The sequence below is a fragment of the Cynocephalus volans genome, chromosome 8, assembly GCF_027409185.1.
Source record: "Cynocephalus volans isolate mCynVol1 chromosome 8, mCynVol1.pri, whole genome shotgun sequence".
In the NCBI taxonomy this organism is placed as follows: Eukaryota; Metazoa; Chordata; class Mammalia; order Dermoptera; family Cynocephalidae; genus Cynocephalus; species Cynocephalus volans.
The window spans coordinates 60432437-60458271 of NC_084467.1; the positions used below are offsets into that span (position 1 = coordinate 60432437).

At 34.0% G+C, this 25835-nt stretch overlaps 1 protein-coding gene across 2 annotated transcripts in view; it reads left to right on the forward strand.

Annotated features, from left to right (window-relative positions):
- LRRC7 (leucine rich repeat containing 7) overlaps positions 1-25581 on the forward strand; it is a 422920-nt gene extending 397339 nt beyond the window's left edge. For both annotated transcript variants that reach the window (XM_063104407.1, XM_063104408.1), the window contains 2 exons: positions 10578-10652; positions 25474-25581. In XM_063104407.1, coding sequence (XP_062960477.1) covers positions 10578-10652; positions 25474-25581 — 183 coding nt within the window. The remainder of the gene's footprint in view (positions 1-10577; positions 10653-25473) is intronic.
- Positions 25582-25835: the final 254 nt, after the last annotated feature.

Below are 25835 nucleotides of genomic sequence, written 5' to 3' on the forward strand. Positions count from 1 at the left end.
TTACAACACAGCTGATTACTTCAGCTGCATCTTATAGTCACATTGCAATTTGAGGTTCAGAATGCCACATGGTTGAGGACGTTAAAAATGAGATGATTTTTATTTTCATTTAAAAAATGAATTTTTGCCTATTCTGTTCCTTGTCTCAATGTGGAGGGAAAAAATCCTGAACCTATTCAGAAACATTGGTAGAAATGTAGTTTTCACAACCTCTTATACACGTACGACCATTTATACAAAGCTTTTTTAAAAAGGTGTGGCAATGTGCTTTAGCCAATTTAAAAATGTCAGTGTCTAGATAATATAGTATAAAAAAAGACACAGATATCAACTTATAAAAGGAAACAATCAAATGTCACTCAACACAGGCTTGGTTCTTCAGAAAAATATCACATATGTGGAAATAGGTGATTAAAAAGTACCATTTTGGATAAGATGATTTAAAAGTAACATTTTAAATAAGAACATTGATCGGGACATTTTAATTCAAAAGTATATTTAGAAAATCACTAGAATTGAGAATGGTGTCACTGTGTGATATTTTATAACAATCAGTAAAATATTTTCTCAGTAGAACTAAAGCCCAAGTGGATAGCCAGCTATATTAGTTACTAGACTTATATATTATTTATGTTCTGTCTGCTGTATCATTTTAGCCATTTAGCATGAAACAAAATAAACAAGGGAAAAAATGTTGGGAAAAGATTTAGAGACTTTTTTTTCAAGTTTGTTTCTATTCATTGGAAAATGTCAAACACTTCTCAATTAAAATATAAAAGCACTTAAAATTAGTTTATAAATACCTTATGTAATTACTAAAAAAGAATCGACAGTTTCACCAATAAATCCAGAGTTAAACAGTAAGTAATAGGAGTTTAGGATTGCTGTATAAGGTATCAAATTACACAGATGCATTTATGTAATTGCCCATCATCTTTACATGACATTACCTTTACAATATAACTAGTGTAGTTATATAGTCTTAGTAAATAATTCTATTTTCTTAAGTATAATTGAGTAGAAAACTGCTTTCTGTGCTTGAAACCTTGCTGATTAAACCCTATCACCATGCACAAACCATATTGCCATAACAAGGGACTATTATTTAACCCCCAAGGACTTTCATTAAGAAATAAGCAACCTCTTTTAGTGTTGGACTAAACACTAAAATGATTAAAGGAAAGGCATATCTTAATATTTTATTTATTTGTCTTTTTGTTTATTGAGGTATACTGAGGTCTGTGTTCATTGAGAGAGAAAAAAAATCATGTTCCCTCTATCCCCTACTTGTCAAGGAATGTTTCTTCCTTGACTCAGAATGACTAATTTAGTGAAGTACCTAGACTTGGGAAGCTTTATTTATTCTCGTACTACAAAAAAGACCCAAGATGTGTTTGGCTTTGTAAGACTTACATACAATGAGCTGGGTGGCTTCAGTTCCCTGAAGGTGTCCATCTCTGGGACACAAAATGAGAGTGTCCGAAGAGACAGAGAGAGGATCAAGAACCACTTTTACTTAAGAACCTTCTGCTGGCTCTGCTGGGCATGAACTGTTTTCCCTTCATTCATCAGCCACATGGCAGTCTCAATGCTTTTACTCTGCATGACACAATCATCCTCCTTTAAATACATTCTCAGTCTCAGATGTGTACAACTACAGTGTTCTTTTTCTTTAACTTACACATTTTTAAAAATTACACAGGCCATAAATGAAGATGTCACTATAAAAGTTCAAATACTATAGAAATATAGAGACTGAAAGTTAAAAAAAAAAAAAAAAAGCAAACAAAAAAACTCCTCCTTTTTCACTCTGCCCCACACTACCTATGTACAGCTTTGGCATAAGAGCCACTTTTTCACAATTATAGTGTCTACTGGGTGTTACCTCTAGCACTTTTGAACTCCTGATTTCACTGTCACCTCTAAGAAATACTTCTAGCATGGTCTACTATACAATAATGTGATAGCCATTTAATAAAACCATATTAAACCTATAAAAAAATCATAGTTTGGCTAAATATAGCTTACAACAAGAAAATTTTTCACTGCAAAAACTTTGTTTTTGCATAAATGACAGAAAAAAAAATTTGACTGAATTCTTTACAATTCATAATTTTGAAATGGTGCAGATAGTATCAAAAAATTACACAGCTTTGAGGAAGCCCGCAGGAATGATAATCAGAAACCAGATTAGTGATACTATTTTAAAAATAGCTAGGAAGGAGAATCCACAGCCACCTATCATTATTCATTCCTGTTTTTCATAGTTTCTAGTGAAGCTGAGAAGAAAAGCCATTAGTGGCTCTGACAGAAACAGTAAACTTTGCAAAACTCAGCAATCCAAATATTCACTACCAGGTAAGGTCTCATATTAAATGCAGGCTTTAAAGGATTCAGAAAATAAAATAAATGGAAAATACTTCTTTTATTTTTCCTTAAGAGGCCAGAAATCTGGAAAGACAGTAAGTCACGGAGTATAATCACTAACTTTTAAAATAAAATATGACAAGTAAAATGAAATTGTTTTTTAAGCTCAAGAATTTCATCAAGAAATAAACAGGACACAAATGTGCTTTCAGTCGCAATAGACAGACATCCCACAAATCTTTAATTGCTTAATTTTTAGATAACAATGGAAATACTGGAACAATTAAGAAAATTAGAAATATAATCATAAAGTAACCAAAACCATATAATTTTAGCTTTTACATTCAATATCCCCCCAAAAGAATAGCTAATAATGATCAGCATCAAACCATAACAAATAGTCTAGTAGTCAGTCTGTCATTTCTAAAAGCAATCTCAGAGAAAAGGGAATAAATTGCCTTTTTTTTTTAGATGCTTTTAACAAGTCAAGTGAGCAGTATCTTGAGAACTAGGTGTTTTGGGAGGGTTGTGTTTGTTTTTGTTTGTTTATTTGTTTTGGCTATTAAAAAACTTTTAGAAAGACCTAAAAGAATGATCCAAAGACCAAACAATGTGTATTTCCTGTGCTAGCATATTATATTCAGTTATATTGCCATGAAGATATTTGTAATCTCATAGTCAATTTCCCTAGATTTTATTAGTCTCCTCATTGCTCCAATGCATTAGGAATACATCTTTTTACAAATGCAAGCAAATGATTTCCATTTTAATATTTATTTTATCAAAAAATAGTGAAATAGAGTTTGAAACTCCTTTAAACGTAAGATTTTTGTGAAATTTTTGGAAGACTTAATCAGTGGTAGAATTTTTATTTGTATTTCTGTCTCAAATTTTAAGTTTTTAAAGCAATTCTCCTTCTGGTTTATCTTTTATGGATTTTACATTTTGTTGCTTTGTCAGCCAAATTTCAGCCATTCACTGAAGCATCATATTCAGCTGCTAGTTCCCTCTCTTGACATCCCCTCTCCTTTAGTTTCTAGCAGCCATGGGATAAGGCTTTTTTGCTGTATGTAAATTCCTCACTTGCTATGACAGCAAATTCTTCAACGCCTAAAATTTGATGCACAGCAATTAACCTTAAAATATTTTATCATCACACTTTTGATTCATGGAGAAGACCACTATTGATAATAACTTTATCCTTGATGTGTCAAGTCTACTATTAATCACAGGGACAAAGTAAATATAGTCTATTATGTTGCTTCTATGTTTTAATCTGTTTGTATTGCTATAACAGAAATACCTGAGACTGGGTAATTTATAAAGGAAAGAGGTTTATTTGGCTTACGATTCTGGGACAGCTGCATCTGGCACAGGCCTCAGGCTGCTTCTACTCATGGTTGAAAAGCAGCAGGCAGCCAGCAGGTATAAGCAGATCACATGGCGAGAGAGGAAGTGAGAGAGACTTTAAACAATCAGCTCTTGTGGGAACTAACAGAGCTAGAACTCACTCACTACCCCCCCTCCCCAGGGAGAGCATTAATCCATTCAAGAGGGATCCACCCCCATGACTCAATCAGTTTCCAACACTGCCACATTGGAGATCAGATTTCCACATAAGTTTTAGAGCGGACAACACATCCAAACTCCATCATTCTACAAGCCACAATATAGCTTTATATTAACGTTGTCCGCTTTATGAAAGAAAATTAATATTTGCCACATATTTGGAAAAAAAGTTTCCACTTAGCTATTGGGTCTATGGCTCTGATTGCTATTTTCATGAATCGTATTTTCCTCTAGAAATCCTCTTTAACCTTAATAATTATATGAAAGCATAAAACAACATTCTATAATATTTAACCAATGACTGATAACACCAAGGTCATGGGTTTGGAACTGCCAAAAAAAAAATTAACCAATGTGTTCTGAATTGTAATAGTATACAATTTTTACTTCAGATATAGCCTTCCTAGACCCAGTTTCTTAGCATTAGCCAAGACATTTCAGAATTTTGAAGAAAACATATTTTATAAATTGAAGTTGCAGGTCCCTTGAGACAAGTTCTATTTTGGTGTCTGCATTTACAGTAGCTGAGACTGTCACAGTCATTCACCTTCATCATTAAAAAACCATATAAAGGTCCTCTCCTCTAAAGTTAGAATGTTAAATGTTGGCCCTGTAGACTAACTTTCTGAGTTAAGGTTTACATCCAAATGTGTAGAGGCTTAAGTAACCAGTAAGACAAGGTCAGATCTTAACACTGTGAGAAATCTCCCAAACACCCTTTTCAAAATTACTTGTAAAACGCAAAACTTTTTATAAGCCTACTATGGGTATTTTTGGAATAACCATTCATGATTTGCATAAAGATTGGCATAAAAATGGGGCAGAAGGTCATACCTATGAAGCATCCAGCCAGCCCTCTATAATTTAGCTTTGACTCTCTGATGCATGAGTCCATGGGGTCTGTGTCTGTCTCAAGCATATCCAGCTTTTGGTGTCTGAGGAGAGCAAAGGTTTACATTCTTTTGAAAAGACTTTGCAGCACCTATCATGTTGCTCTGTTCTAAGATACTTTCTGAAGTGGTACTAAGGGAAAAATATTATGTTTTCAAGCCACTAAGGAACCTGAGAGCTGTTCATGAGGTGAGAGACATTAGAAAAAAACACTCATATGTGCCATAAGCCCCTAACTAGAGTTGATTCTACCAGCCATTACTATAAAGAGCTGACGATGCTCCCTGCTTGGAGCTACCAATGGAATTAGCCCCTGAGAGTTATTATGAATAATCAGAAAGCTCTCAAGATGGGACCCATGTCACTGCTGAGAATGAGCAGTACTTGGAGCTATCATCATTACAAGCCACCACCAGGAAAACACAGATGAGGCAGGAGTAACTTTCCACCCCTCTTCCCATCCCCTCCCCTAAAAAAGACATGACAATACCTTTATTTGTTGGGAAAAGGGAAAGATGGCAAATATTGGCCTTTCAGCATACTCTAAACCGAGAGGAAAGAAGAATAATTTCTTGCCTAAATCTGGTACAGTTGGAGACTTAGAAACTTTCAGTGTGGGCTTTGCTGGATAAAAGACCTTGGATTATAGCTCAACTTTCAGACTTAAAATAAATATAGCAACACTTATTCACCCTATATTAAGTGCCATCCACTGTTCCAAGTATTTTATATTTATTCACCACCTAATCCAACACCTCTATGAGGTATGTACCATTATTATACCATAGCCATTGTATTGATGAGGAAAGGTTAAGTACACAAAAGTTAACTTGCCCACTCTTTAATGGTGAGCACAGACAGAAAAAGTGGTAGACAGAAAAAGTGGCTCCCCAAATACAGCCATATCCTAATTCCTAGAACCTATGAATATGTTACATTATATGGTTAAAGGGACTTTGCAGATGTGATGAAATTAAGGACATTGAGATGAGGAGATTATCCTGGATTATCCAGATGGACCAGTGTAATCATATAGGTCCTTAGAAATAGAGACTCTTCCCTGGCTGCAGTCAGAGGGAGATGTGACAACAGAAAAGGGGTCAGAGAGATGCATTATTATTGGCTTTGAAGATGTTAGGAGACCATGAACCAAGGAATGTGGAAATTTCCTAGAAGTTAGTAAACACAGGGAAATGGATTCTCGTCCAGATATTCCAGAAAAGATGTAGCCCTGCCCACACTTTGTTTTAGCCCAGTGAGACCTATGTTCGACTTCTAACCTACAGAACTGTAAGATAATACATTTGAGATGTTTTAAGCCACTGAACTTGTGGTAATTTGCTATAGCAGCAGTAATACATTGATACACACTCCCTCAATGAAAAAAAAGAGTTACTGAGGCATTTCCCTTCTTTGGGCAAGATGATTTTTCTGTTACATTAGGTTGTTTCACTAGTTTTGAATGCATTGCAATATAGTTTGTCCCACACTTAATACTCTACCAAATGTGATAAGAAACTGGACGTATTTGAGATCTTGCTGGCAGAGCTATAAGATTAATAAGATGCCATTATTTGGATCTTTGATACATGCAAGATGGCTTCCTATCGTTTGGAAGTTTGGAGATAGCTTTTCACAAAAGAGTAGAAAGATATCGTTCTAATTTTCAAAATGCGAATAGTATGATGATTCTCCCCAAAATTCTGTCATCAGTGCTAAAGTATTCTTTGAAGTCTCGGTATAAATGATTTGAAAGGGTGACACATTATTACAATGAGCTTTTTCAAAATAGTGTCAAAGTTTTCATAATTCTCATCAATATTCATCATAACAGAGACCACAAAATGCATTCAGATTTTTTTGGTCTCTTTCAAATGGCAGTGTTTATATACATAAATACAATGAGAAATTAGGGCACCGTACTTTGCAGCAGTCTTTTGGGAAACATTCCACATCAACAAATAATGAATGTCATAGACCATTATCAAATATAGTACTCGTTGCTATCTGTTTCGACTAACATGGCAGTATGCTGGCTGATAGGATAGGAAAGAGGAAACAATATCAATGGGCAGTAGTTAATTGATTTTTTTCATTTAACATTTTTTAATTGAAAAAAATTAAAAAGAAATAATAAAGCTTCAGAAAAAAGTAATAAATGCTTTGGAAGACTCAGGCAACTGTTAAGCGTCAAAGTCAGACTTCAGGACAGCAGTTGAACTATGTGATGGATGAAATTAAACCTGCCACAGATACCACATTTGTATTTTTTCAGCAGTCAGCTTGTGCAAAGTTGCTGGTTCCTCCCAGCATTGCAGATATGATGGCCATAACTCAGCTCCTATGGTCTGAATTCATATAAACATTATTAAAACGGTTCCTGTACAATGAGCCGAAGAAAGGCAATCAAAATTAACTAAGTAGCAGAGAGTTTGACTGCTGGGATAAAATAATAGTCAAAATAACTTTGCCTCCAGCAACCAGAAATGTAGTGGCTTATTTTGGGCAATAGTGTCATTCTGTTTATTATACAGAGATCCCAAAAGAGAAGCAGGGTGTTACCAGGGAGACTGATTATATAGTTTCCTGGGTTAATGGAGTATGAGAACTATGTGCCCAATGTGGAAAGGACTGTGGGCATTATATTTGTTGTCACAACCAATGCCATTCATTGGTCTGGTGGATTAATCATTGTGCCTCATTTAACCATCCTTTTTCAAAATTTATTTTCTTTTTTCTTCTGAATTGACCATTTGTAAAATTAGGTTGGCCAAAGCTGTTTAAGCATTACTCCTAATAGTAGTAGTACCACCATTAACCTAAAATATTTTTTAAGGTTTAATTATTTTCTTAACGGTATAAGTAGTGCAAAATCATTGTAGAAAAATGAGAAAACACAGAAGTACAGATAAGCAAAAAAAAAAAAAAAAGTCCCATTATCAAGTATAACCACTGTTAATGTGTAGGGGATAACCATCCAGATATTTTCCAACACAAATATACATACAAACATACTTCAGCAAAAATAGTATCATAACACACACAATGTTTCAAACATTTTTTTTTACCCATAATTAATTTAATATTGCTTGTCTTTCCCCTTTTAGTTACTAGCATTTAAACTTTTAACATGAACAGAATAATGTTTTGTTTTTAAAATAACTTTAGTTATTACTTTTTTATTATTTTCTCATTGGAAAAAGAATAATTGCACGTAGTTTAAAAAAAGAGAGAGAGAGATAAAGAGAGAAATCCAAGTAGATTGGATTATCTCAGATCCCCAGTCCTCTATCCTTCATCAAGAAGCACACAGTATTAATAGTGTATTCTGCATTCTCCCAGAATTTTTCTGTGTATATACACGCATATTTACATGTGCATGTCCCTTTTTATTGTTTACACAAATGAGAACAGACATTATATTGAATTTGTCATTTTTACTTGACCTCAGATCCCAGATTGATCCATACTGGCATATGTAATCTGCCTCATTATTTTTTCACTTTTATTTTAACATTTATTTTAACATTTACTTGTACGTATTTTGGGGATATAGTGTGTTGTTTCAATACATCCATATACATTGATTCACTTAGGGTAGATAGTATAGCTTTGTTCCTGTTAATCCACCACTTCCCCTCCCCTCTCAGCCTCTGGTAATAACCTGTTTGTTTCACTAAGTACTACGTTAGCCATCTAGGACTTCATTTTTAATGACCACATATTCTATTGTATGAATTTCCCATAATTTCTTTAATCAATACTAGGTTGACATTTAGGTGTGGTGTGTAATTTTTATTACAAATTGTATTATGATGAACACATTAGTACATGTATATCACATATTTGTCTAGTCTTTAAGTTTTAGAAGCTTAATTACTAGGTTAAAAGTCATGCAGTTTTCTAGAGATTCTGATGCCTAGCTGTAGTTTCATCTTTAAATGGGAAGGAAAGAAAGATAAACATCATTCAAAAGCCTTAAAGTAATAAGTTACATAAAATCTGAAATGCTAAATAAAAACATGAGTAGAAGTAAGTTTAATTTGGGTCTGTTTGATAAACCATTTACACGTAAGTACACACATACACAAAATTATGGGTTTAAGTGAGAGTCATTAAGTTTACAGACCAGCAATTTTCTTAAAAAAGACATGGATATTAAAATATTGTCTTATTTTATTAATCATTCTTAGAAATTAAAAAAAATAGCTATATTGAGATATAATTCACATATCATAAGATTCACCTTCTCAAAGTGTACAATTAAGTGAGTTTTTTATATTCACAGAATAGCGCAACTGTCTCTGCTGTCTAACTTCAGAACACTTCTATTACCTTCAAAAAGAAACAATGTAGACATTAACAGTTACTGCTCAGTCCTCTGCTCCCAGCCCCGGGGAAACACTAATCTACTCTATGTCTCTATGTATTTGCCTATTCTTGACATTTCATACAAATGGAATTATACAATATGTGGCCTTTTGTGACTGGCTTCTTTCATTCAGCATAAGATTTTCAAAGCTCATTTATGTTGTAGCATGTATTGATACTTCAAATACCACATTTTGTTTATCCATTCATCAGTTCATTCTTTGGATGTTAACTAAAACCTTATCATCATCATGCTTAAAATCCTTCAGTAGCTCCTCAAACTTTTAAGAAGGTTGATTAAAGTCCCATCTTGATCTGGCCCTTGCCTACTTTTTGGCGTGATCTTCTGCCACACTCCCAACTCCATCCAACCCACCCTTCCATCAGCATTCCAGTCATTATAGAACTACATGCCATTTCCCAAATGTGACAGGCACTTTCACTCTTGTATGTGCTATTCTTTCTATCTGCAATATCCTCCTCTCCTTATCTGTGTGGATGTCTTTTACTTGTTCTTTGTGATCCAGCTGTCAGGTGTCTCCTCCTCCTTGAAGCCCTGATGCACCAAATATAAACTGGATGCAATATTTTTTACAATCTGTTATACCTCTGTCATAACACTTCTCAAGCTGATTTGTAATTGTTGGTTTTCTTGACTTCTCCACTAGATTATAGGCTCACTGAAGTCAGAAACCATATCCTTTATATCTGTCTATCACTAGCAATGAAGGCCCAGCTTTTGATAGACACTCAATAAATGCTTATTTTATATATATGATCAACAAAATTAATTTGACTTTTATTATAAACTAATCAATTTAGGATTTTATAACTATGTAGACATAAACTATTTAAAATACATTTGATTTTTCCTATGTTTAATTTGTTCATATACATTTTATATTAAAATTCTCAGTAACATACAAAGTAATACTCATTAAAATAAACCATTATGTATATAAAATCCTATAAGCCTTTTCAAGTGTACAGTGAATTTATAACCTATCAAATAGGACACATTTAATGTAGAATAAAAACAAAAATTCAAAATTTATACCCCCAAAAAATGGTTCTATCATATTTCAGATATTTTACAAAACAAATTATTAAGAATATGCCAGGAAATCATAATTACACTTCAAAAACAAGATGAGGTTTTTGGGTTTTTTTTTTTTTTTTTTGCAAGTGAACATGTTGCTTTACTTAAATGTGGCTTGGTGAATGTTGCCTTGCTTAGAATTCTATAACAATCTTTGAAGCTTACAAGTAAAAACTATTTTTTAAAATGTTTTCACTGTTTTCTGTGTGAATGAAAATGTGTTTAATTAGGCCTAGTTGTTGCTAATAGAATCCTAACCTCTGTTACTTCTGACTTATAGGGTATCTTTGTTACTAGGGTTCAGCCTGATGGGCCAGCATCCAACCTACTACAGCCTGGTGATAAGATCCTTCAGGTAAGACAGACAAAAGCAATGCATGCAAATGCCAACAATAAAACAAGTATGTAACCATGTTATTAAGTTAAATGACTTGAATTAAATGATTGAAATAAGTCCTTCTCACATTTCTTGTTTGCCTGTATTGTTTTGGGATTGAGAGGAAAGTGAAAAACAACTCAGTGTGATAGAATCCTGTACCCCTAGTACCTTACACAGTACCTGCTGCATGGTAGGTGTTCTGAATATTACTGTTAAATTGAGTGGAATTATTTGGTAATATAAGAAGAATTGAGATATACATAAGAATCTAGGAATAGTTATCACGTAAAAGTAAGAGTAATGAAGTGCCCAAATAGGTTATCTGTGTGACTTCTGAGGAGGGAGAAGAGCTGGTTCATAGTTAATTTCTCAACTGTAAATTCATTACTCCTTGAATTCTATGAAACACATGGTAATATCTCTCTACTACCCCTTCCCAGGTGGACAAAAGTTTAGTTGTATATAAGATGACTTTTAAAAATTTATTGTCTGGTAGTAAAAGACTTTCTGCATATCAGAAAAGGGTCATCCACTAAACAGCTAAGCAAATTCTTGACATAACCTTATCCATTTTGCTTTCTTTTTCCTTCTCTCTGAATTAGCTTGTTATATAAAAGGTACTAATCATTTACTACATTGCAAGAAAAGGCTCTTAAGTATTGTCAATGTATTTAAGATTCAGTATTTTGACTTACGACCCAGAAATTTCCCACTATATAAATAGATGGGACTACCTGAAATTGCTTATATTTGACTATTTGTAACAGTTATGAAACAGTTATGAAATGGTTCAACATAATATATTGAAGATTTAGGGGCAATGAGAAGACAGACATGTGGGAAAGAAACCTTAGTCAAATCAGTTATACAAAGAGTTATAAGAAAGCAAGAACCCCTTCAGCTCTGCTTTGAGGAGATCTTCTACCACCTATTTACTGAACTCTCTCAGAAAGTCCTAGAAAAGCAGGTATCCTTTAAACACACACACCTATCAAGATTGCTTTAACATTTTATTCTCAGAATTTTTTTTTTTTTTAACATGACCGGTAAGGGGATCTTAACCCTTGATGTGGTGTTCTCAGCACCATGCTCACCCATTGAGCCATCCCTATATGGGATCCGAACCCGTGGCCTTTGTGTTATTAGCACCACACTCTCCCGAGTGAGCCATGGGCTGGCCCCCCTCAGAAATGCTTTTAACTAGCAAGATTATAATCAGCTACTCAAGTTTTCAAAAATAATAGAGCTGTGAAAAGACTGTGGGCTGCTCCAACCTGTGGCAATGTCACTGCGGAAATACCATCCAGCAAGCCAGAGTCCATTTAATGCAGGTAGAAGATGAAGACAGCAGTTGGTCTTTTGAGTTAGAACATTGAAACAAAAAAGACATAAAATAATCCAAAATATTTTTGCCACTTTATTATGGAAGTTCTATGTTTCTGGATAGCCTAACTAGTCCTTTCATCTCAAGCATTTTACATCCTGTCTATTGGCTCCAGAATTTCTAAGTGTAAAATGAACTGTAGATTATATATCTGAGGTCCTTCTCAGATCAAAAATTCAATTGTTTGATAATTTTATAAATTGCTGTGAAAGACAATCAAGAATAAACTAAAAATGTAGCTCCCTAAACTTGCTAAATGCTTCTTATTAGCAAAGGAAATGGCTCGTTTTTTGGGTTTTTTCTCTCTACTTAATTTCAAAGAAATTATTTAGAATCTAAGATTCTGAAAAAAATATGTAGCCAGCTAATCTCAGATCTCTGACCTATTGGAATGCTAGGCTGGGTAGAGACGCATTCTATAGTTTGAGACAGGTTGGGGGGTTTCCTTCATCCATGACAGAGTGGCAAAAGAAATATTTTTCTCTTCTGCTCAGATTTAGAAAAGAAATGAATGCATATGGATCATAACAAAATTGTATATATCCTGCAGAAGGGAAAATAAGAAGTTAGCGTCTACCTGGAGGCTTAGAATGCTCTTTTCTAGCTGTGAAATCCTCAAAGGGTTGTATGTGGGGATGTGAGTTTAGTATTTCTAATCCCTGGGAGGTATACAGCAAGAGCAAAGTGCACAGAGGAATGAATTGCTAATGCAAGAAGTACGAAGAAGGAAATATGAGTCCAATAAGTTAAAAGCCAAGAATACCGCAGAAGAGCTGCACCTGGGAAGTCTCCTCTCCACAAATGACTACTGAGGATGTAACATTTTATTTTTGTTATAGAACTTATTTGTATCTAGCACAATAAAATCAAAGACCATCTTCAGTAAAAGAAAAAAGCACATAGACCTTAACCAAATAAATTACTGTATTTAAGTTTCATTCATACTAGTTTAAAGGCACAAGTGGGCAATTATACTTCCTGAAAGAAATAAAAATGGCTACATCTGAACTGAAATCGCTGCCAGCGTCAGATGCTATGAGGGCAAACTATATTTTTGTCTCTATATACTATTCATTCTTAGTTTACAGAATGCTGGAAAAAAATGGCTTAATAACATTGACTTCTCTGTCACTTACAAGATGTGTTCTTACTGGAGCTAATTTATTTACCAAGCTTAATGACAATGTGTAACCTGGAAAATCAAGGTAAAAGGAAGAAAAAGAAAACAATGAATGGGATCCCTAATGATGACAGTTACTGGGTTTGATCTAACTCAACAGCAAATAGCAAACAAGAAATAGCAAAAAAGATATACCTTTCCTAAATCTCCCCCACCTTCCAGAATTTATTTGATAAGATCTTTCTTTTTCTGTAACTATTCTTACCCACCACTCTCTTCTTATTCTGCTATGGTATTATGAGCATGTTATTTGAATTACATGAAGATGTGTGCATTAAAGGATGGTGGTAATTAAAACATATCCACATGATTTTTTGTCATTTTACTGTTCATTTTCCCTGAATAGACTACAATTAATGAGCATATTTAAGTGACTTACGGTGCTATTTTGCTTTAAGACAATGTAGTATATGGAAAGAGCAGTGTGCTGGGAGAACTGACCCTTCACATCTTCACCTCTAGTAAAGCTGAATTATATAAAAGAGTGAGAGAAAGAAAAAGCTGAAAGCATGTGGATCATTAATAAAAATGTTATTAGACTGAACCATGTGAATTTGCCAATATTAGACCATTTTTGAAATGGCAATTTCATTAGTTTAACAGTTTCTTTTTTCTAATGTTCCTTCCAGTGAAAATAATTCATTTTAGTTTATTATACATTTTACAATTCAAAATGTATTTGAATACAGAAAATCTACTAATTATAGTTAGCCTGTTGAAAAGAATAGTAGACTAGAAAAAATCATATATTCTACTTGATAGTTAACAACACATTCACAGTTGTAGCCTAAAGCTCACTTGTAAGGATGTTGTGCTCTTTTGGAGTAGTCAGCCCCTCTCCCCTTCATTTACCCATCCCCTTGCTCACACAGGAGCCAATGACAGACTTTGGCAGAAGGTAAATGAAATAATATATAGAAAATTAGTTAATGAGATCCAGATTTTATCAATCACCAAACAGATTTTTCTAATATGAGACATATAAATATGGTACCCAACTGAAGATAATTTTATAGTCTCTTCTACCTTACCAGTATTTTAAGAGTTTTGGAATTTATAATCCAAAATATATTCCTGGTCTATGTCTGTATTTCTAAGATACTGAAATAAAATAATCATTCAATAATTCAAACAAATAGATATTTTCCTCCCCCCCCAGTCTTAAAAAACCTTGGCCCTGCAATTCATATGGACAGTTCGAGAAACCACACTCAAAAAATAAGTCTATCAACAAATACTTGAACATTAGCAGAATTACTATTATTGTAATTTTTTAACTTTTTCTTCTTTAGTTATTGGTAAGTTGTTTGGCTCAGAGCACCATATTTTAGCCACAATCATGGGGTTTGATGCCCATCGGGCCTATTATTGCTGCTCTGTTCCATAACATCCTGATTAGTGTCATATACAGGGATGTCATTAAAAGCCACATAATAGGTAAGAGGGAAGTCATGTGCCCTCGGGGGTAAAGCTAAGAAGACAAGATAAACATAAGCAGACACATTAGAAAATTAACAAGGTACTTGATTTTGTGATGTAACTAATAGATGTTGTAACAGTGTTAATATAATGAAGTAATCAATAGAAGAGGGTGTTTCTCGGGATATAGAGATGATGGCCACTCAGAAGCAAAAATGCTGGTTCCTCCTCTTCTTACTTCATACAGTGAATCAGCAAGTGAGTGGGAAAGGCAAGACCCGTGTGGCAGGAGCCCAGGGAATCATGGAGATCTCCAGGTGTTGAGGGAATAGAGAAAAGGGAGCCTACTCCTGTGGAGCAGGAGTTCCTCCAGGCTTAAAAGAGAAGAGAGGAAGATGAGTAGGAGGAGGACCTGGGGGCTAGACTGGCATGCATCTTTGGGAGCAGGGGTAAGAGACTTATGCCAGAAAGGATGAGTATGGAGTACGGAGACAATACTGGTAAGGAAGACCCCAGGTTCATGTGTTAGAGTTACGAAGAAAGAAAACCCTGGGATTTTAAGAAATTTCTCATGTAGCTGGAGAATTCAAACATGGAGATGGGCTGGAGTGGGGGTGGGGATGGGAGATATTCATATAGCTTTCAAGGCTCAAAAGGTGAGAAGTTTAGACTCCCCAGAAGTCTAAATGAAATATATGTGGATGGCTGTATCTGTCGTACACAGATGCAATTAGATAGTGTTATATCTGTATACAACCATCAAATCAAACCTTCCTTGTCCGAATGAAAGTTTTATGGCTTTTTTTTTCGTCTCTATTTTGGTTTGTTATCTTTTCTGTTTTATCTCTATGTCTGCTCCATAGTGTTTTGCATAAAAATTCAGTGATGAGAAGTCTCAAATTCTCATGTTCATAATTTTCTTTGATGAAAATATCTCTATTATTCCCCAACATTAAAATATATTCCATTGTAAAACACTGAATTTTTTAACTTTGGTCTTTCTCTTTACTTATGATTATATTCTACATAGAAATTACATAACCTTTTCTTTATCAATATACATGTTTATAGACTTTACATGGTAAAGTAGATTTTTACCATATTAAATTCTCACAATAATATGCACATTTTAATGTTAATGTATGGAAAAATAGAAGGTTTATAAGCCAATAGAGTGTTTTTTATGATGACTATTTGTACATAGATTATTTGAAAATTTATAAGCTTTCTATCAAGACATTTTCAAAGCCTGTCTTTTTTTTTATAAGATAGTTTATTATATGTATATGTGGGGTACAAAGTTGATTTTCAGTAGTTGTGTACAATGTGTGATGGTTAGATCAGGATAATTAGCTTAGTCATCATTACAATACATAATCACTCTTTGTTAACCAATTTCTCATGCACCCCCTTCTTCTCCCCCTTTCCTCCCCTTTTCCATCTCTAATAACCACAGTTCTTTTCTCTCCTAAAAATTCAACATATTATTGTGATTGTTGTTTCTTTCTTCCTCTCTTTCTCTTTTTATTGTTTATTTGTTTATTCATGGATTCAGCTCCCACTTATGAGCAAGAACCATGTGGTATTTCTCTTTTTGCAACTGGGTTGTTTCACTTAGGATAATTTTCCCCAGTCTCATCCATGTTGCTGCAAATGGCAGAATTTCATTCTTTTTTATGGCTGAGTAGTATTCCATTGTGTATATATACCACATCTTCCTTATCCAGTCATTATGGCTCTTTTAGTGACCAATGAGTGTGATTAGCTGCTAACAGAATCATCTTACTTAGTTAAAGCTCATTTATCCAACAGCTTCAGCTATCAGGAACAAAAATATAAACTAGAAAACAAACAAAAAAAAACCCCAAAATGCTTCTGAGAAGCCATAATTAATGTCACAAAGTCCATGTGCTAAATCTCATGGGTTTTACTCATAAGAGAGGATTTGTTTTATACTTGGACTCTTATCTAGTTTTCCAAACCACCAGGAGGAAAGCTTCTGGGCCCAGGCACACTGCCAGAAGCAAGAAGTCATAGCTGACAGCTTCACTATGCAGAAAGAGAGAGAAAACTTCTTTTAAAAGACAGAAACAAGATTCAAACAGTACAGCAGACTGTGTCATTCAGTATAGAACAGTCCCCAATGGCATACTTTAAGATATCTTTGAAAAAAAAAGAGTTCCTGGTCAAAAAAGCTTCAGAGCCACCTCATGCTCTCTCTCTCATTTCAGCATTTCACAATGTACTAAGTATACTAATAACCCTAAGAAATCTTACAAACTCTTATTGCCCAACATGTTTAATCATACAACCCTCTTTACTAAGAGCATCAATTAATCACTTCTACAGACACACTTTGGTAAATGTAAACTAAACTGGGCTCACGGCTTTCTTCCAGAGAGTGTTGATGTTCACAATTATTACCATGAATCACTAAGAAAGGATCAAATATGTTCATTTTTGTAAATTTTAAAATTTTCTCCAAAAACAGCAACAAAAAGTACAGAGTGGGAAATATTTTTCACTGTTAAAACTGTGTTGGACTCTTAAGGAAATATACTGAAGGTATTTGGAAATTTCACTAAAGCATTGCCCAGCAAGGCCAAATGAGATAACACATTTCTATAGTTTATCTTATCTGGTGGTTGAAAATCAAAACCGCCAAAAATGTTGGGGGGCAGGCAAGTAATCATGCAACTCTTAGTGTTCAGAGAAATTATAGGTTATAATAACATAATACGGGAGGGAGGTTTTGGTGATGGGGAGCATTAATCAGCTACAATGTATATCGACAAAATAAAATTTAAAAAAAAATAAATAAAAAAAATAAAGTCCATAAGTTCTTACTTAAAAAAAAAATTTTAAAAAATTTAAAAAAAAATAAAATAAAAATGCAGATGGATTAGATGGCAACTAAAAACAGGTTTTTACAAATGTGGAGTTTTATATGCCAGTTTCATATCGTTATACATTTAGTTTTGTTCATAATATATAAAGTTATAGCACAGATAACTAATAAAGAGATTGAGAAAATACTTTTTAAATCAGAAAAGATATTATTTTAAGTGTTAAGTAAAACATGAAAACCAATAAAGACTGGTTATGTTCATTAGGCTGGCTCTATCCTCTCCTCCACAGTTTAGCTGATAGAAAAATAATATTAATTAAGCTTCTATATTGTGTCATTTAAATCACACAACTCTGCAAGGTGTCTATTGTTGATAGATGTTAAATAACTTATTTGAGTTTTTTCCATTGTATAATACTTATTCTCTGGAGAAAATTTTAGTGATAGCATCACATTCATCACATTTTCTTATTTATTTGTGTGGGTTTGGAAAATATGCATCAAATGCCTACTATGTACAAAGTATTGTGCCAAGCAATGTAAAAAATGTGTTAGGGAATATAACTAAGACCCTACCTTTACACAAGTTAGCAGGTATAGACATGCCCAAAATTACACAGAGTAAAAAATGAAGGAGGAAGAAAGACCAGAAAAGAGCTGAATATTTAACATTTAATAAAATGAACCCCAGTCTGTCTTTTAAGAGCAAGCTCTTCACCAAACAGAGACCAACCTGGCTACAAAGGGCATCCTGAAAATGAGGGGTTGATTTTGCAATTCTTCATGTGGCTTGTTGGGAAACTGCCTTGCAATCAAGGTAGAAAATTCATTTGCTGGAGATGTTCATTTGACATGTTTGATGAGAAGAAAAGCAGGCATTCTAAAATCAGAGCAGAAAAATAAGTAAATTTCTTCAGAATTACTCTTTATTATCAGTTCCACGCCAGTTTCTATGCACATAATTCACAAAGTCTTCAGTTGAGTCTACTCTACCTTGCCATGTCTCTTTTGGGCCCGGATTCATGAGATATTAAAGCTGCAGTACATGTGTGCACTTAAGGCAGATGAGAAATTCTTATGTATGTTTTGTTCTGTGAAGGTGTTTTAATACTACAGTAAAAGCTATTAAGACTTCAATCTTATATTTACAAAGAGCAATGTAAATTTTTCATGTGAACTCTCTAAGAATTAAAGGTCTATAGTTCAAATTTTTGGTAGCTAAAAAAGCTATTTAAATGACTTGTCATAGAGTCAATGTAGTATTGATTACGCAGTATTCTCAGCCGTAAATACATCCCAATATTTAATGAGGTACTCTATCAGATTAAATTCTGAAATGAGAATTCCAGGTAGTTAATTTGATGCACAATTTCAATTATCTACAATTCCTACTGTTTCTCATAATGCTTGACTATCAGGATTGGACACCATGAAGACTTGCCCTTATGACTCTAACTTGGTTGCTGTGTTTTTAGTTTTCCCTTATCCCTAGAGCAAGCATTCAAAGTGCAAGATATTAACGTACTGATATCTAAAGTACAAAATATATGCGTACTGGTCTTTTTAATGTTTGTCCCTTGACGGTGTGTTTAAACCAACGAAAAATCACATACAAAAATCTCTAATCTGATTTCCCTATTGAAGTCTAAAAAGATCCATGCTATCCTTTTTATTGGATAATCCTACCAACCCTGTGGCCAAGCCTTCTCTAAGGCTAGTTTTTAAGTTTAGAGCTTTGGATAATAAGAATACAACAGAATTCCTAAGAGAATTACAGCATCATCTGGAAAATTTCTGCAATATAAACATCCATAATTTATCCATTTACCAAAACATTTACCAGAAAGAAATCAACGATAAATCAAGGAAGGAATTAAAGGAGGAAATCCAGAAATCGAGTGTGTTTTATAGTAAATTGATGAGCTGTAATTGTAAAGCTCTACTTTTTGTCAGAGTTGCAAATATTATTTTCTTTAACCCTCAATCTTTTCATCTCTAAATCATGAAAAAGAGCAATAAACAACATTTTGTGGCACAGAAGATGTCAAATGAAATTAAAATAAGGGGGATATCTTCTGGAAATAATATAAAGTTTATAGTAAAATATTCCTTCATATTTTCAAATCAGCTAAAGCTGGAAACCCATTAATTACATATTCTTGAAGCATAAAATTTTCAGAATATCTTTTCCCTTCCTAGATTGTTTTCTTATTAGCTTCATTTCAACTTAATAAGCCACTCATTTATTTCTCAGTTTTCATTATGTTTCAATTTCTTCAAAATTGTACACATTTTATTCAAACCTATGATAGTGTGTTTACATAAAACATATAGGTAGCCAAATGTGGCAATATATTTTACATTTTCATTATTTTAGTACTTGTTCCTTAAATCATCTTTTGCATTTATATTATGCATATATTTAAAATATCATATACACAAATGTAAATCATACACATTTATTTTTAAAAGCATTATTGGATTTATACTCTGCAATTAATATTGCATAGTACCAGCTTTTATCTCCTCAGCCTCTTCTACTCACACACAAAAAACCCCACTAGTTAAAATATTGTCATTCTTCTTGTCTTTATTTTAACTGGAAAAGCCCTATGCAAATGCAGTAACATTCTTTGATTCCCTGTCTGAACTATCCAAGATGTAAGCCAGCTAGCCATGTTCATGCTAAATTCATGGTAAATTCTCTTTGGTCTTCTTTCCTAAGAATGAAAGGAGAAGCTTCTCTAGAGCTGAGTTTCTATCTTCTCCTTCCATTCAAACACTTCTTCCAATCCCCTCTGTCACTGCCCTCTCCTGACAACAGGCCTAGCGTAATACTCCATATCAAGAAATATCTCAATTACTATTAAAAAGTGAATTCATTTAATAAACATTAGTTATAACTTCGTGACATTCAAAGAAACAAATTGTGTCAAGATACAAAGAATGGGCAACAATGACATAAATTCCTACCCAGCCACTAGCTGTGTGATCTTTGATATTTCATGTAATGAAAAATTAGAATTAGCTAAGCAAGAAAAAAAAAGTTCCTTCCTCTGACTTTTCATCTTTCTATTCTTGTGTCTTAACGAAAATAGTATTTATTAAATTCAAGGAAGTAGTAGTGAAATAATATAAATAGTAGTAGGTAACATTTATTGATTGTTTATAGTGTGTCAGGCCCTGTCCTATGCATTCAACGTATATTAATTCATTTTGTAAATCCTTAATAAACTTTCTAAAATAATCTTTCAGAGTCCTTCTGGTAATGGCTTCACCAGGCAGTGTCCAAACAGGTTTTTTGAGGTGCACCAATGCTCTGATTTAGATCCAAAGCATTTCTGGGGGCTAGAATTACAGGCAGAATCCTGATGTTCATTTGACTCAGTGATCTAATTTATCAATTTACCTATTTCCTTCTGGGAGATCAGCTCCATTTATGTGTTTCCAATGATCTAACTCTCATTTGTGCTTACAAAGCATGAAAACTGAAAGCCAGTACTTTAAAGCCATATGAAAAGCCAAGTTTTAAAAGGGGTATTGCTGGCCCTGAATCAGAACCTAGACTGTGGTTCTCAACATCTTGAAGCTTGGTTTATTAGGAACAGATTCAGATTTGAACCCAGAATTCATCTAACTATCCCCTTTTTCTATTTTTTCCTCTGTGCTGCAAAACAATAGTGTTAATTGGTGTTTTGATTTGATTCTCTTGAATTCTCTGTTACCTTTATGAGCACTCTATCTTGGTCCCTTTTCAGCATGATTCTTCTCATGTCTCTTCCTCTCTTAAGAAGCCAGGGTTTTCTGTTCCCTGTCCTCAGTGCACTGGTACCTTTGAGAATCTCAGGCTAGAGCCAGCTGTCTGCCATCCACTGGCAGGAAATATTGGGCCCTGTTTCACCTCTTTCTACCTCACTTCACACAGATGTTCCTAGATGTCCAGATATGCAGAAAACATTGTCTTTGAGTTTTACTCTACATTTCCAACGTTACAGCCCTATCTTGCTTCCCAGTTTGATTTCCCTTCTTTCACAATGCTCCCTTTTGAACTTGTTTCTCATAAATCTCTCATCACTGCATGTGGTTAACACCAAGCTGCAGTAAAAACCTAACCACTGTTGCTAATGCTCCCACCCTGGCATCCTTCATGAACTCCACTCCTTTGCATGTGTCACCAGTACCACAAACTCCAACACCTTCGTAAGTTTGCTGTTCCTCCAAGGTGTACATTTTCAGTTAATGACATCACAATTTGATTCTTGTTTCTTTTTTAAACCCTTGTCTAATGAGGTGCCAAATGTATAGATTCTACCTACTAAAAGTTTCCTTCTTTTTAATCTATTTCCTCTCAGGTCTCCTGGCATTGCCCTAACAGATTGTCTCACTTAATTAGTCTTTATACTTTCAAGAGAGAAAGCTCACACATGGCCACAACAACCCAATTAAGCCAGAGTTGAAACTGTAATAAGAATGAGAGATTCAGCATTTCTATAGATTTTCTTTTAGGACTAAATGTTATTTCCACTAGTATTTTTAGAATAAGTTAAATTAAACCTGATAGGAATCTGAGTGGGAATCACAGATTTGCAAGAACAGAATTATGTTAGGAGGTAATATGGCAAAAATTTTAAGGGAAAGAATGTTCATTATTTTATCATAGTCAGTTAAATGACAGTTCAAATCTCTTGAACTAATTGTAGTCTTATTATTTCCATAAATTATTAAGAGAAATAATAAGGAATGTTATGATTCAGCTGTAGCCCTTTCCCTGGCTGTGTAACTTCAGACAACTTGCTTGGTCTCTCTGAGGTATAGGTCATTCATTTACAAAATGAGAAGATTGGCCTAAACCAGCAGTGTTTAGGCTGTGTTTTCATGAGCACTGTGGGGTTGGAAGGTGTTGACAAGTAAGCTAGTCTCTGGGTGCAATTCCCCTTCCAATCCCCCCACCACTTCTCTCTCTCTCTCTCTCTCTCTCTCTCTCTCTCTCTCTCTCTCTCTCGCTCTCTCTCTCTCTCTCGCTCTTCTCTAGCTTCTCCAGAAAAGTTCTGTTTAAATGTTTTACATATTGGACAATCTCTCTTCCTTTTAAACAAAAGATTATTTGGACTAACCCCTCTCCTAAAAACAAGCCCCTTCACATTAGCTTATTTTTACAGTTGCTTCCTGTGCTAAAGCCTCATGCCTAACTTCATGGGTTTTTTTATTGTTGTTGTGTTTTTTTAAATTCTTACAAAGTGATTACATACATGGACCATTTTAAAACTTTCTTCCCTGCATTAGACTAGTTGCAGAATTTACATGAAACAGCAAACTGTTTATAAACTGAGGGCTGGAGGAGACTCCAGGAATGAGACAAGGACTTGCGTTCCTTTGCTAATCACACTTTTGCCAGGTCAAAGTACTAGGAAACTCTTGTTATACACCTCAGAGAAACAGCTTCCCTGGAAGTTTTCCCTCTTCTCTTTGCCTTCCTTTGAGCTACCCTAGCATGTTATTTCCATCTTTGAATGTTAACTCAATTCAGCATTCATCTGCTGGTTGCTTGCTGTAAGTAAGCCATTTTCTACATTATTTTTAGTTATGTCCATTGCTTATTTCCCCTTCTGGATGGTCACCTCTTTGATGTGAGCCTTCCTGTTTGATCTCTTCCTTACTTCCTGTCCCCAGTGCCTAGCACAATGCCTTGGGAAGTCAACACACAACAGATAATTTTGATTGAAAAAAATGGAAAAGTAATCATATTCCAAGTGGACTACCCTTCTTTGAAGATCTTTCAATAAAAGTATCAGTCAAAGTTAACAGCTATGATTAATTTGCTATCTAAGTTTTGCACTACTTATGCCCTTAAAACTGATATTATTATTTTCTAACATTGATATTAAGTCAGGTCCTATGATGAACAACATGCCATTCACACCCACCAAATCCTAGAGAATTCCTCATCCCTGAAACTCTGAGATATTTAAATTTTTAACAATTCCCTGAAAATTCTCAGTGGGTTTGGGGTTCATTGCTACTCTAGATTTGAGTCTGAAGATAGAGCAATTCACAAAGCTATTAAATTTTGACATTTAAGAACTTCGTTATTAAAGTTAAATTTTTATTTTACAATTAAGGTATACCTTTTGGTCAAATTGAAGGCATTAAGGAAGTTGGTATATCCCTCAGAATTACGGTGGAATAAATATATATTTCATGCAAGTTTGCTATTTTCCTGATTTCAGAAACAGAATAAGAGTAGAAAGAAGGATGTACCATATACTTTGTTCTCTACTCCATCACCATCTGACCAGAAATAACATCAAGTGGAAACTTGTTGTCTAATTTTTACAATAACTTAAAGCAAAAAATTTGAACTATATAATACACCCTAAGTTCTACTCAACTACTGTTTCCTGCTACTGAAAAACCCAATGCCAAGTACAGTAGGCATTTTTATTAATTAAATGCTACTGAGGAATGCATATATAGAGTTTCTTTAATTCAAAGCAAATGTATGCTTATAATTATATGGATTTCCAATGGTTTACATTTCATTTCTTACCTAGTATGTTCCTTATTGGTAGATGGACTATAGTTTAAAAATTTCAGAACTTTCTTTATCATACCATTAGCCAGCCAATTTTAATCAACTAGTGATAAAAGGTAATGTATTAGATGACTTCCATCTAAGTTATAAAGGTGGTACAGTATTGCTAGAGATGTAATGCTGTTTTAAATTTTAAAAAGCTAATGACAGTAAAATATTTTAATTTTTAAGTGATTGGTTATTTGAAATATTAATCATATTTTAAGGAAGCATAGAAAAAGAGTAAGTAAAATAACAAAGGCAATGTGCGTCTAAAATAAGTATCAGTCCACTGTAAATTGAAAAAGCCAACCAATTAACTGGCTGTATTACCTGTACTTTGCTAAGCAGTCGATTCAACTAACTCTTCTTTTCCAAATCAACTGTGTCTCAGATTGCAAGGAAAACAATTGTATAACTGTCAGTCATTGAGTTGCCAACATTTATTTCTACCAAGTTTCAAAAAGGTTGTGTTTTATTTTGGCCTTAGTGGCAGTGAAGTTTTATGGGACCCACTTCTTCCTATGTTAGCAATAAAAATCATTCCAAGCGAAGACAATCTACAGTTTAATACAGGGAAAAGCAAAGAACCATGAGTACTTACTACAGAGAAGAATTCTGTTTCATGACATAAATATCAAATAATAGCAAGTTGGGATCCTGAAATAGTAGCCTTAGGCTAATTGTGTTTAAAATGAATTCTGGTTGCTTATACTGATGATTCTTAACTAGAAGACAGCAGACATGTATTCTGTTAGTGTCGGTGTACTTTATCCCTGAGGGACAAATCCCTTAGGTATATTGGATTGGGTTGAGAACCACTAGTATAGATGAAGAATTTACTCATACTTAGCAATGAAGAAAACAAAAAGTATTTCTTTAATATAAAAATGTGTAAACCAAGAAATTTTCAGTAAGTCAAAAGATTAACTGTACTGTAAGTGTCCAGTCATGTTTGGTGTGATTGAAATATTCAACCATGCTGATGGGTTTATATCAGTGATTATATAAAACAAAGGCAATGGGCCATGTGCACACTTCCAAACCATCTCAACTAAGCTCCTGCAAAAACAAATCAGAACAACAATAGCAACAAAACTGAACTACTGTATCACAAGTGCATATCTATCTGTTATTTACCAGTATATCCTTATGATTAGCACAGTGGCAAGAACATACTGTTCACCTGATAAATATTTGTTGAATTGATAAATTGGCTTGATTCTGGGTAAAATTAGTTCCCTTTGTAGTTGTAATTCCATTGTAAATTTTAGTTACTGGTAACTTTTTGATGCTCAATGCTCCCTTGAATCATGTGATTAGAAACAATGATGCAGTGATAAATACAGTGATACAGTTTGAATTGATTGCCTTATTTTATTTGTGTATTTACAGGCAAATGGACACAGTTTTGTACATATGGAACATGAAAAAGCTGTATTACTACTGAAGAGTTTCCAGAACACAGTAGACCTAGTTATTCAACGTGAGCTTACTGTCTAAATATTTTTTATAAATAGTGAAGATACGTCTAGCCAGACCTAATGTTCAAAGATAAATTTATACATAGAAACAAATTTTGCCAATTGCTGGACCAATGGCAAACATTAGTGCCAAATGTATAATAGTATATGTTAGCACTGATCATCCTTAAAAATGTTAACTCTATAAATATGATGTTTATGTGGTTATGTATTAGTTTTAATTGTCAGCCTCTGGCTGTGCATTGGTGCAGTTTTGTTTTTGTTTTTGTTTTT